Source organism: Tenebrio molitor, chromosome X (genome assembly GCF_963966145.1).
Source record: "Tenebrio molitor chromosome X, icTenMoli1.1, whole genome shotgun sequence".
NCBI lineage: Eukaryota > Metazoa > Arthropoda > Insecta > Coleoptera > Tenebrionidae > Tenebrio > Tenebrio molitor.
In genome coordinates this window covers 11,719,417-11,733,721 of record NC_091055.1, presented here as the reverse complement: position 1 = coordinate 11,733,721, position 14,305 = coordinate 11,719,417, and the positions used below count along the sequence as shown (strand labels likewise).

General features: G+C 33.5%; 2 protein-coding genes across 4 annotated transcripts in view; both read left to right on the top strand.

Moving 5' to 3' along the window:
* The first annotated feature begins 64 nt into the window (after window positions 1-64).
* LOC138139627 (peptidylglycine alpha-hydroxylating monooxygenase-like) lies at window positions 65-5,421 on the top strand. The gene is made up of 10 exons (XM_069059977.1): window positions 65-257; window positions 3,125-3,182; window positions 3,234-3,321; window positions 3,381-3,456; window positions 3,509-3,635; window positions 3,689-3,737; window positions 3,791-3,936; window positions 3,987-4,129; window positions 4,186-4,238; window positions 4,427-5,421. The coding sequence occupies exons 1-10, from the start codon at window positions 141-143 to the stop codon at window positions 4,596-4,598; spliced, it is 1,029 nt and encodes a 342-aa protein (XP_068916078.1). The 5' UTR covers window positions 65-140; the 3' UTR covers window positions 4,599-5,421.
* Window positions 5,422-7,420: 1,999 nt separating this feature from the next.
* Mef2 (myocyte enhancer factor 2) overlaps window positions 7,421-14,305 on the top strand; it is a 37,206-nt gene continuing 30,321 nt past the window's right edge. For 2 of the 3 annotated variants that reach the window (XM_069059975.1, XM_069059971.1), the window contains exons 1-2: window positions 7,427-7,568; window positions 9,858-9,899. The gene's annotated coding sequence lies outside the window, so the exon portion shown is untranslated. Of the gene's footprint in view, window positions 7,569-7,656; window positions 7,775-9,857; window positions 9,900-14,305 lie in introns of all 3 variants that reach the window. The other variant, XM_069059973.1, reaches the window with a different exon arrangement.

Here is a 14,305-nt window from a genome sequence, read left to right as displayed (position 1 = left end):
CTTATATAATCTGAAACCAAACATTACCATCTGTTGTCAAGGGTTCAATTGAAAACGGCGCCCACGCGTTGACGTCACTCTCGGTTACGGAACTTAACAGCACAAAATGCGAATTGTAACTTAGATCGATTGCCAGAAGCATGGAAGGAAGACATATGCTACGTATTGTGGTTACAATTTTATTTTTTATTCAAGTAAAATGTACCTTCCAAGTGAAAAAATTTCCCTTACGTATGCCCAATGTGTATCCTGACAGGGTAAGTGTTGTTTCTTTATTTATAGTTTAATGTTCGTGGGGTTGCCTATTCCTATTGATGAGAAACTCGCACGAAAGGTTCATTTGCTATCCCAAAAATTGCGGGAATGTTCAATTTCTATCTCGAAATCTTTTGAGGTGATTTGCAATCACAAATCTAGAATTGATTTTAATGCCCTTTTTATTCATGTAATGCTTAGAGTCTTCTATCACCTCAATATGGTTAAGCTGTTTTAGGTTTTCTCATTAATTATTAGCGAATGTGTTCTCCATAAAATATTCAAGCATCTAACAAAAGGCATTACAGAGTACTACCCCCATAACCTGTGTTATTCTGTTAGAAATAGCTAATGAAAGGCCACGCTAACTTTTTCCAGTCTCATCTCCCTATAGTGCAAAAAAGTAAAATCAACAGATTTGCCAGCGTTACATATAATAATTATACACATTTCCGGTCATTTATACAGTTTTAGAAAAGTTCATCACAAAGAGTGATTCTGGACTTGAATTCTATCACAGTACATGTTATATGAATACTTGAGCAACATATAAAAAATACAAATATACACATGTGAAAGTCTATTTCATGTTTATTGTGTTTAGGAATATATAATTATTTATTATGCATTAAAAGATGGGTTGAATATTTTGGAGAGGTACCTATATGGAATTGGAGAAGAAGAAACATTAGAAACAGAAGAAGAAGAAAGTTTAACTACAGGGGAATGTGAAGAACCACCGAGAAAAGATTCAAAAATAATAAAGCCCCTGGAGAGAACGGAATAACAGCAGAAATGCTAAAAGTGGGGGGGGGGGGGCAAAACCTGGAAGAGAATATAGTCAAATTAATAAACAAAGCCTGGGATGAGGAAACAATACCCCAAAGATGGAAAGAAACACTAATATGTCTTCTACATAAGAAAGGAGATAGGTCCAAGTGTGAGAACTACAGAGGTACCTATAGCTTTGATGGATACTATACAGTCTGTGCATTCTCAAACTCGAACATAGGCAATTAACATTATATTGAACGTTTTTGCTGATTCCTGCTTGCCAATTGAACTTACAGGTAAGGTAATGGTATCAATAGAAAGATAAAATTATTGCGCTTGAAATGATACTAATAATTAATAATTAAAGGTGCTATTTTTATTTTAAAATACTAATTTAAAACTTGGCGATTTTTAAATATGACATGCCATGATTTTTAAGTTGGACAGCATTTGTCAAAAAATTTAGTAATTTGTTGGGTTAAGTCAGCGAATTTTGGTAAATTACTGTCAAAATTATTTACGGAAAAATGAATAGTTACTCCATACAGATTAAGACAAATTTCTCTTGAAGCAAGTTTATGTAAATCGCGGATACTGAATATCCTCAGGAAGTACAAATATCATCCCTACAAGACACAGTGTCATCAACAGATTTTTGCTGTTGATGAAGAAAGTAAAAATGAAACATGTTATGAAATACAGCAGCGTGCTAATGATCGTTGCTTTCTGTCGACAATTTGCTTCACAGACGAATCTACTTTTACACTAAATAACGAACCAAATGTTCAAAACACGCGATATTGGGCTCAAGAAAACCCTCGAGTAAATATTCCTACTAGAACTCGGTATCCTCAAAAAATTCATATCGGCTGGGATTTTTAATAATATTTGAGATAAAGGGAAATTTAAATTCAGCAAATTATTTAGATTTATTATTAACTAAGGTAGGAACTGCATTGTAATTTTTTCAAAGAATTTATACTAAAAACTGCTTAAACTATTAATTACTTTAATATCATAATTTAATTCTTTAATATTATTGATGTGTCGAAATAATGGCATAGTATCTATAAACTGAATGCACAGTGTTAATTGCCTATGTTCGACTTTGGGAGTGGACACCCGGTATATAAAATAATGGCGGTATCAATAAAAAGTAGAGTAAACGAGGTCGTGGAAAGGAAAATAGAACAGTATCAATGCGAATTCCGCAAGAATAGATCGGTAATGGACCAAGTGTTTGTGCTAAAACAAATTATGGACAACAGCATAGACCAGAACTTGCCTCTTTACATGCTTTTCATAGATTTCAAGCAAGCATACGACACAATAAAAAGAGAAAAAGTGTATGAAGCAATGAGACAGATGGGTATAGGGGAAAAACTTATAAGACTGGTGAGAATGACTTTAAAAGAGACAGAATACAAAGTACCTACTGGCCAATGGACAACTATATGGAAAATTTAAAGTCAAGAGAGGCCTAAGACAGGGGGATCCACTATCAACAGTGTTGTTTAATGTAACATTGGATTCAGCAGTAAAAGCAAGTGAAATACGGGAGAATGGTCTGATATATAATCAGTTAGTACAGGTGATGGCATATGCTGACGACATTGTAATCCTCACGAGAACAAAAAACAACCTAGTACAAGCACTAATAAGTAGTGGAGAAGAAAATGGAACCAAGCCATGTGCCTAATTGGCTCGCAGAGCTAAATATATATATGTATATTATGCATTAAACGTTACACTCACATGTATCGATTTTTCAACGGTTTTTTTTTTGTTTAATGTACAAGGAAAGCCTAACAACATTTTCAAATTATAATAAATGAGTATTTCAAAAGTCTTGACAGGTTATTCAAAGAGGTGAGATGGTGGCAGTGTCAAGACCTCTTAATTCTGGATAATGCTTAATTAAAAAAAAAATAAATTTACTTAAACTACGCAGCATCCGGAAGGACAAACTTTTTTTTTTTTGGAAGGAAATATTGTCAATACATTTGTGAGATGTGCGGTATATTGAAAAATTAAAACCTAACTAGTGAGATAATATGCAAAAGGAGTGTGTTTCTTAAAACTGTTTTTATTTTAGGACGAATCCTACTTCTGCACAACCGTACGAGTAGTTCCTGATCAAAGTTTTTACATAGGTGGGGTATGAAAACATCGACGATTTTTAGATTGAACTGAGTATGTTTTAGTTGGTTTTGAGCCGACCGCCACAATGGACGTAGTACATCATATGATAGTTTTTGGGTGCTCAAAGCCTGGAACCACTGACCAGTATTGGTATAAAATGATGTCACATTAAGCGCAACTAAGAAATACATTTTATTTTTGTTTTTAAGGGACTGTGGTGAAATGGCTAGTTCAGATTCTGATCCAAGGTTTAAGAAAGCTAATCCTTGTGCTGATGGCTTAAATGTAGGTTTGTTTAGAAAGTGCTGAAATATTTTTTATCTTGTGTTTTCTTAAGGTAATTTATGCATGGGCTCTAAACGCTAAACCACTAAAACTTCCCGAAAATGTTGGATTTCAAGTAGGAAAGGGCACGCAGATTCAGTACTTAGTTCTTCAAATTCATTACTCTAAGAAGTTTAAAGGTGAACAGACTTTTAGATCTAGCCAGTGTAATTCTTAAATTTTTTTTTTGTAGATAATGAAACTGACAATTCAGGTTTAAATTTGATATATACCGAAAAACCGTTAGTATAACAATTTTGGCAGTTAGTACCATGAGCTAAAATATTTTTTACAGGCAAAGTAAGTTGGCTGGAGTTTTATTGTTAGGAACAGGTGGTACAATACCACCGCGGACTGTAACACATATGGAGACGTTATGTCAAATTAAGGAACAAAAAACTATTCATCCATTTGCCTACAGAACGCATACACACGAATTAGGTTTGTTTGTTCACTAGGAAATATGTTTTGTTACATTTTTTTTAATGTAGGAAAAGTTGTCTCTGGCTATAGTGTTCGCAGAGATAAATACGGTGACGATCGCTGGTCACTGTTAGGAAAACGTAATCCGTATACTGCACAAATGTTCTATCCGATTTTCGACAAAAGCCCCATCGAATATGGCGATAGACTTGTGAGTGCTTTTGATTCGCTAATACTCTAATGTACGAATAATGAAATAAATTGTAGGCAGCAAGATGTACCATGGACAGCACCAATAAGACTCAGTATACCATCGTAGGGTACGTATTTAACGGACATGTTTGTTAAACTCTCAACTTGATGTTTTCTTCTTGCTTGTTAACCAGACGATGGCAAATTCCTTTTACATTTATCTTAGAGATAATTAACTTTTAAAATTAAGTAGAATAGTTTATTTGTAAAATACGGTGGCGTGATGTTTTCTAACGAGATGTTGCTTGTTTTGCAGCCCTAAACATGAGAATGAAATGTGTAATTTTTACATAATGTACTATGTTGAAAAAGGAACGCCTTTGGAAATGAAATACTGCATATCTGAAGGACCACCATATTTCTACTGGCGTAACGAGGAAAACAATTTAAACAACATTCCTGATCAAGAAGCATCCAGTTTATATTAAATCGACCAAGATAAATGTATAGGATTGATCAAATTAAGGAAACATATATTTTAAATAGTGGCATTATATTTTTGTAAAAATTATTTTGAGCACTATCACGAATTTATTTTTGACTTCTCGAAATATGTAACAAGATGACTAATTAACCAGGGAATTGCAACAGCATATCTTGAACCAGTATACATGTCAAACTAATAGTAGAAAATTTATTTACACAGGAAGACTTGTTGACGTTTATTTTTTATATTTTATTTTATATTTATTTTATAAATTTAGTAAATTATTTTTTGGCTTACGTTAATTGTAGACTATTACGCTAATAGACGAGACTGTTGTACGTGATGTGAAACATAAGTTCAAACAATGCGCCAAAACGTATGGCATTTTATTATATATTCAACGTATTATTTCTACATTCCACTATTGACTTGCACAATATAAATGCATTCTTTATTTACAGTTTTTACACAATAGGTATACGTTATTTTTGCATTGTTAAATTTTCTATACTGGAAGTGTGGTGGGTTTGTCTTTCCAGTATTAATATTTTATTGCCGCCATAGAGAAAGTGTAACCGTTTTTTTAATGGTTTATTATGTATTTGTAATAAGTTTTATGCACTTATGTATTAACTATGTGACCTTCCCAAAGTAGTAAAACTATACAGTTAGAATCTCATAAGAGTGTACATTTATGTCAGCATATAACTAAGTAAAAAAACAATTAAAAAAATGTCGATAGGTTACGTGGAACCTCAATATCTCTATTCATGATGTTAAGATTTCTGTACTTTTATTTTTATTATATCATTATGATTGCATAATTTATTTTTTTTATTTTTTTCAATAATTATTTTTAGTACAAGACTTCATTTGGTCCGTGTCGAAAACTACCGTCGATCTAATAGGAACATAAGAATTTTAAATATTGTTACGCTTGTTGTAATTAATTTAATGTGTAATTAATAATGTTATTATTGTAGCATCTCCTTTATTTTTAATCTGAGAAACCTTACATGTTTTAGAATGATTGCCGGGACCTCCTGCATTATGTTTTATCATTTGTATTATGAAATTTGATTTAAGTATGTCAAGTTGGAGGTACTCATCAGTGCCTTGCACTTAAATTTATGCATTTACGAAACGCAGTCGCGCAAAGTCTAGGGCCTACAAATTCAGACTTACTATGTTAAAAAATTATATAACGCTAATTGTTATTTAAAATTTAGTGTTACAACAGGGTGATAAATGAAAGATTGAAAATAATGGAGACGATGGTCGAATTTTAAATGATTAAAATGATTGTTACATTTGCGAGGTTGACTTATAGTTGTTTGAAGAATTTATAAGAACAGTTATTGAAAAGTAGTTTTTATTTATTGGATCTGTTGTCAGCGAAGTTTACTATTTTACATGGGTTTAATAACTCTATGTATTGTATTAAGTGTACTTAGTATCTAAGCTCTAACATTTTAAATTAGGTTTTCTCTGTTTATGGGATTTGTAGCATTATGTTCTTTCCGGGTTAATTAAGCACAAATGAACTAACAAAAGTAGAAATTAGTGTTAGTTTAAATCTCCGCATTTAATACATGAACTATACTTAGATCTATTTAAGTAATCGTCAGTAACTGCAAGTATATAAATTACTAATCAATCATCGCCACAAGTTAACAAGAAATAATCAAACATGACAAGATACAAATTAGTAAGAGTATGAAAATATTTTGTTTTTGGACTTTATAAGAGTAGTTTTTTATTCTGCAGGTAACTCTCAAATCGGCTGTAATTCTGGCCTATAAAAAATGATTTATGTGACAGTAAAATGTGTGCGATTTAGTTTAGTTTAATTATTTTAAATAGAGGTTTTCCATTTTGCAACTTATGGTAAAGTATTCTGTCAGTATCATTGATAATTAAATTAGAGGTATCTACTAATAAGGTACCAATTGCTTGTTTAGAAAATAGTCGAAATGCGTTTGGACACAGTTTTTACGAGGATTAGCAAACCTCTGTTAGGCCTGACGATGTCTGCGAAATAACCGAATCGAATAGATGATTTTGACGGTCGTAATGGTTTATTTGAGCTTGAGATTTTCGTTGATCGTTGATTTTTGTGTAGACTAGTAGGAAGATCGAAAATCTGGTGCAGCGATGGGTTAAAAATTTTTAAGGCAACGTACTGATAAATATCCAAGACTAATTATATCTAATGTTACTTCTAATTAAATTGTATATTTGTACAGAGAAAAATAAATATATGTAAATGGAGTGTATCCGCTTTATGTAAAGTAAGTTGTACGGAGGGTTGTCTATCTATCTGCAGCAGGTTCGTCGCAGCCACAGCCACCGTTGAACGAGAAGAGAAACACTTGTTGAGCTGTTGATGCATATGTCAAGTTGTTTTCACAACATAAGATTTATTAAAATATTTACAGAGACATTTAAAACGATCGGTTTGCGACTGTTCGATTGTTGAATTGTTGATTTTGATGAGACCACGGGAACGGTGCGGTCGGAGGAAGAGTGTGACAACGGTAGAGAACGTTGGAAATGCATTGAATTTCGCGACAACGAAAAGGTCTCCGACAAGAATCAAGGTCTTCAATTCGCCTGCGGCGAGTTAAATGTGATGTCATAATGACATCATCGGGAAGTGTTGCGGCCGTTGTATGTTGGACATGGCGCTGGTATTTTACGAGTGGCCTGAATCTCGAATGCAGAACGTCGGATCATCTCTGTCGGAGTAAATGTTGCTGACTTGTGTGCTTGTCGCCAATTCAACGCCATTGCTGTTCTCTCAAATCGATAGTGGCTGACGTCAGAGTTGGTGCCGGAGGGGCGCTATCAACGAAGCGGGGGGGGCAGTGCACTTGTAACTTGGCTAGTAGTGTCATGTATCCGCGCAAGTGGCTCTGCGAACTGTCTCATGTTCTGTGATCAATTTGATGTGTGCAACGCTTGATTTGGCGTAAGTTTCGTATATTAGATCATGTCTTGTGTGTGCGTTTTAGATACGGTTAGTTATGGTGCATATAAATCCTCCTACAATATTTCAGTAACGTGCTAAGTGGCCTTCACCGGCGTATTTGTGTTGACATTGAAGGTCTCTACGCAAAGACTGCAAAAGGCCAGTAGAGGTCAACTGTTCAAATATAATACGGCACCTCCGAAATGGTAAATCTCAAGCTTAACCAGATCGTGAACGTTCATTTCATAATTACTCCATCACAACATCTCATAATCCGTCCTGCGACCTGTGACCTGCTGCGCGCCAGATATACAATATCGCTTATTTACATTTTTTCAAATTACGCGCCAAAACCGTACGACTAGGAGCCAACCGTCACTGTTGATTGTTTTTTTGATGTCGGAATCGAGTCGTTCTCGCTGAAAATCTACTCTTTCCTGTGCGGCACTGGCAAAACAGGTTGTGTCAGTTGAGGCTGGCGTCATGTAAAAAAGCAAATAAAAGAACCCTTCCAGCTCTCGGCGACCGATAAACAATAATTAGTATACAATAATTTTATGACATCTTGAGATGTTACGAGGAGGCGCCAGATGGAGCGGCCTGCTTCGCACCCTGCGGACGCCGAGTTGGTTGCAGGATGATCGGCGCCCAAATCATCTCACCTTTCACCTTTTCTTTACCTGTCATTAGCAGGACCAAACTTGACTTCTTGCATAATGCGGTGATCGCATACGTGCACCACGTGGTCTTTTCGACGCGCAATCGCGACATATTTCACAATCGCATGCTGATTTATTGTTTATAAACATTCACGCTAACATTTCTTCTCGTTTGCTCGGCCCACCTACTCCTGATCCTGCAAAAATTCACCTTGAAAGCCGGTCGCAGTCGAATTTTAACAATAATTGATCTCCGTTCGAACTCGTACTGACTCAACTATTTCGTCTTTTCTTTTTTACAAAAATCCTGTATAGTTTTTACATTAGCACAGGTAATTTCGTTAGACAACGATCTTCGAGATTTTCCCGTTGGGAATTTTGTCGTAACTAATACTTCGAGATAAGATATTCCTTGATTTGATAATAATTCGGTGTATCATTGGTTTTAATTTTTGTTTTGTCTGAACCAAGAATTGGTCTGTGAACTCCTATCGTTCTTCACACCCGTCATCTCCGCAAACCGATAATGAACTGTGAAGACGGTATCGGTTAAGTTTTAACAATACATGCGTAATTTTAATTAACAATAATTGATCATCATGATCGTTATTAACACATGAACAGGTTCTTTTTATGACCTTGGTTTTACTACTGTCATCTTCTTTCCAATGAAGATTGTTGGTCATCCATTATTCAACTGTCATGCAATTGTCCTTTAATTATCACTTCAGGATTGCTCATCAAAATATTGATCACATTGTGGCGATCGTGTCATAGATTGTCAACAACAGCCAACATGTATCTTCAAAAATTACTTTAACATATTTTAATAACGCATCGACATGTTTTCAAATACAATCAACAAACAATAAAAAGTGTGCTTAATGAATGGTATCAGTGCGTTTAAAACGCAGGCGAACTCTATTTTCATTTCTTTAAAATAAAATTTCTTTATACAAAGACATTCTCTATAAAATAAATCATATCAAGAGTAAACGTTAATACAATATTTCACTTTAAAACTATCTGGTGGCACCGAATTCGTCACTAATAAAATTGTAATATGTTTTAGGTAACAAGCCACGAATGGTTATGAAAACGCTTTTAATTAATTAATGTAATAAGTAATAACTTTTTAAAGCTTCTCGTTTAAAGTTGATGGTACGTCTAAATGTACAACGTCAAAAATAGTGGAAACAAAAGTTGCAAAATGATTTCATATTATGTAATTGGAAATAAAATTAATAAAACATGCATATTCAGAGGAAAAGAATTGTTGCAATTTAAATGCGATCTTTTTTATTTAGTACGTAAATAACTGCATCGGAATGACGGGCATAATAACTCTTGTTAACATTTTAAAAGATTTTTGAACGGAAAATAAATATTTCAATTACATATTTGCCTGTGTCAGTCTTTAAATGCAATAAAATTTGTTATAATTGTATTATATAATATTTTACATCTAATCTGTAAGAACTGGGCCACCAACAATTTATATAATTAGTGTGTTTGAATTTTTTGCAACATGGGTTTTGTACATTGTACGTAGTGTTCAATTTCAAATTGAAATTTGTTGAACTCATACGCTTTGTTTTATTAAGTAATATAAAATTGTTTTCTTTTTCAGGCATTCTCCTAGTGAATTATGGAATTTAATTTTTTACTGAAGGTAAGTGATTTCTCCGGTTTAATTACACATCCAGTTCAACTAATTTTTAGTTTTCAAAGTACAGAGAACATATTTCTTCAAAGTCAATTAATTTATTATTTAATAACTGATAGAACTTTGTCACTGCGTGAGATACATAAATTATGTATAATGTATCCAATTTCTGATGATTTTTTCCTTTGTGTATTGTCAGTCGTATTAATTGTCTAAATTGAAATATAAATTGCGATCCAAAATATCATTTAATAAAAACATAAAGCGATGTATTGAGTTTATGACAAATGAAATTAACAATCTGTATGTCAACGTTTCGTGACAAATGACCGTGATACGAGCGTCGTCACATTTGTCACACACATTGGCTATTTGAAGGTTTAACCATCCGTGTTATCTCTTTTTTTGACATGGAGTTAAAAATTATTACTTCGCCGTGTCGCCAAGATGTTTCAGTTAAGTTAAAAAATGCACAATTATTGGGCAAATGGGAGAGAAACTTTCAGAAATGATCAGTCGACGTCGTAATATGTACAGGGTGTCCCAAAATTGGCGTACAAACTACTTATTACCTTATCGAGGATGTTTAAATGTACATGAAAAAAATATGGAAAAAATGTTTCCGACAAAAAAATCAATTATTTTTATTATTATTATTAACGGTAATACAATGTAAACAAAGATATATTCGTAGATCATTACCTTGAAATGTTACCGTAGTGGATTTAAAATAATTTTTGGATTTCCAAAGCTTCTAAATTCTCTATTACGCAGGACTAGATTTTGGTAGTGAGTGATCTTGTACTTTGTGATAATATGTACGAAGAGAGGTAGCTGCCATGACAATTTCGTATACATATGTAGTTTATTTTTTAATCAAAGAACCACAACACCGCAATTTACACCCAAAATAGAGCTGACAACATTGTACACTTTTGACATAGGGTGAAAAAACTCATTATATTGAGGTTGTTAGAAATATTAGAAGCGCAGCATGTTAATAAAGTTAATAACAACTAATTTGAGAGTTTAATAAATGTTTTACTTTGCGAGCATTTTTAATAACACGTTCAAATTTTAGCTGAAAGTTTGCGTATTTTGAAGGACATTAAAAATGACAGACGTTGGCTGGTATAGCCAATAGATATCATTAAATTCCCTAGATTTAGTAAATCGACAGGTCGTGGTTCTTTGATTAAAAAATAGACTATACATATACATATTTCAAAATAATTGACCTGTAAAGTGCCACTTTCAAAGACCGCCAAATCAGCAAATAAGTCCAATAGAATTTTTTAAACATTTTTCTGACGTTTACGGTAATCTGTTCTACACCGTAGTGCACCGTTAGTATGCCATTTTTGGGACACCCTGTATTTGTTCATTGAATAAGAAACTTAGGGATACGGTGACTGTTTAATTTAAAATTAATCTGTTTTACTTCTCTGGCCGGATCCATTGCGGTGAAATCTCGCTTTTAAAGAGGATAAAATTAAAAATGATGAATAAGAAAAAATAATCGATCCACGAAAAAATTACATGTGTGGGTTAATTCGAGACCAAAAATGATGAAAGTCACGGGAACGGTGCACAGAGGTGTCACGACATCTTAATTCTTCCATGACTGAACTCGTTAAAATTTCTTATGAGAAATTTATTTTACGAACAAATAATCATAACGCGAAAGAAATCGGCGATACATTGACAATTTTTTATTAGATCGAATACCGTAGCGTCCGATAAAAATGGTGAAAACGTAACTATTTGTGCAAATCATATTTCAAGGATGTGCCACAAATTCAGGTACTGTTATCTCCGTATTTAAATTTGAAATGGTTTTTAAGGTAGATGTGAAGAACAGAAATTGTGCAATTTTTATATTTGTAAAAATCTCACACTACGAAAATGCAAATTAATTATGTCATTCTAACTAATTAGAAGTATCTATTAGGAGACTTAGTTTTGCAATTTTTGTTGGCATTTTAGAAATCGGTATAAAATTTAAAACATCAATATGTTTTACTCTGTTACGGTCAAATGAGTTTCGGTTGAAACGTGGTAAAATTCTTGGGAAGTAAGAAAGTGCATATTAGCCATTTTTAGGATGATATGGTAAGCGCGAAAATTTGTAAAATACGATTTAAACGCACCGAATTTCCACGCTTGAAGAGCTATTACATCATAGGTTGCGAATCTGTTTTCGTTAACGAGAGAGGCATTTCCATTGAATAAGGGCTCATTTCAAGGAAAAACACTAATTGGTCCTTGAGGAAGAATATCTTTTTTCAAAATAATCACCGTTTTCTTACATTATTCTATTTGATTAAGATTTCGCTATTAGCAATTTCGATATGAGTTTTTAATGATGGTCAAGCAGCTTATTATCAGAATTAACCAGATATAAAATGCAGGATTGAAAACGTTTACTTTAAAACTTTGACATTAGCAAAAAAGAGAATCTTTTTGTAAAAATTGGAGCAGTTCTTTCATAACACGTTTGTGACATACGAAATCTACACAAAGCAGTTAGTTACGTGCTCAATGCGATTATGAAGTGTGTTATTATAATTCGATTGTAATTTTTTAACGTGTTCTAAAGTTCATTCATTATTAACAGCAAAAAATAATACATATTAACGTTTTACTTTTTAACGTGGAGATGAAATCTTTGAACGCCAGATTTTCGTTAACGCTTATTATAAATGTACACGTCTATTTAATAATTACACGATTGCGTACTGAGATATCTTATCATAAGAATAGATGGGTAAAGTTTTAAATACATTATACAAAACTGTGACTAAATAGACATGAATCGTTGAGTCTTATCAGAACTTTTTTTTATATTTCTCTGGAGTTTGCATCGATAAGAATAGTCAGTCGAGGAATTTTTGTACTTTAGCGAACAGTAACGTTGATAAAGGAAAATAGAATTTCAAAGTTAAGGCCAGGGTCAAGTTGAATCTTATTGTTATGTTCATTAGAAGCCGACCAACCATTCAAAACAAATACGTTGCATGTCCACTAAGAAACCAAATGTGTTTAACTAAATGCTGCTAATTATTGATGTATATTAAAAAGTGTGATTTAATTAGAGATTCAGTCGACGATGGATGATAGTTTATGCAATAATTTGTTTGTCTGTAGCGTATGCAACCAATTAATCGAATCACAGAAGCAGCTCATGTGTGTACACTCATTATCTTCGCGAAATGAAATAATGAAACGGCGTACTCGCGACTCCACTCCATTAATTTCAACAAACACATTTATATACTTACAGAATTAAGCGTTGTTGTTACTTTTGAAATTTCGTAAAATTTCGGTGAAAGGATTTTTCTGTAACGTAAATACGTTTAAATTTAGATATATTTTTGTTGGTCGAATGTGTACTCTTTTGTACTATGCATTCAACGATTTGGAGGTGAGCCAAATTCAGAAACAAATTAAAGCTTACATTAAGTCTCCACTAGGTGGCACGTACGTGTTGAGCATTTTCTAATTTCAGCATTACAATTCGGGGGTGGAATACGACGATGCGAACGACAACGACAATTTCGAATGTATTTTCACCTGATCCCGTTGAATACGAAAGTGGTGTGCCGGTGTAACGTTCATGAATTTGAAAGTATTGGGGTGATTTACAAATCGAAATAATGTTTGGAGTAATTCTTTGGTAATACGATCTATCAAAGAGGGGGAATTGGCTCGTGGCATGCCACGTGTGTTGTACACAGCTGTGGCACGGACAGTAGGGGACATTTACGGTAGGCATGTGTGCATTTCTTCACAGGGGCCATGCACTGCTATGGGGTAGGTGAGCGACACAAGAAGCTGATGCACCATGCATTCTGTTTTCTGTCACCCAACAGCGGACCCACGTACGAGCAACCATAGATAACGAATGAACGTTTTTAAACCACAAGAATAATCAAAATGTCGAGCATTTCGTACGTAAAAAGATGTTAAAATGAAGCAAAAGACCACTCAAACAGTAACAATCGGAGACAGGAGTTTATTAAAAATTTAAGAAACGGAGAGATTGTCTTTCATTTTACACCGTACCAAGTTCAGCATCTCGATTAGACTGACTGAGAATTTTCAGTTATCAATTCAAGCTGTGCACGTAACATCTCGATCATATATTGTGTTAAAAGTATATGATTTATATATTTTTTAATCATTATAAAGCATGTCAACGACATATCTACTGTTGTAAAAATGTAGATAATTTTATGTTAATCTAATCAGTGGTTATCAGATCGAGCAGTTTTCCGTTCATCGTTTTTATTGCTTTTCGTACATTAACGTTTTGTAAATATATGTTTTTAACGTTGGTAATCACTCGAAAATCAAACATACCGGACAGTTGTTATTGAACAAAATGATTTTTGTTTTGGTTTACGCTATAA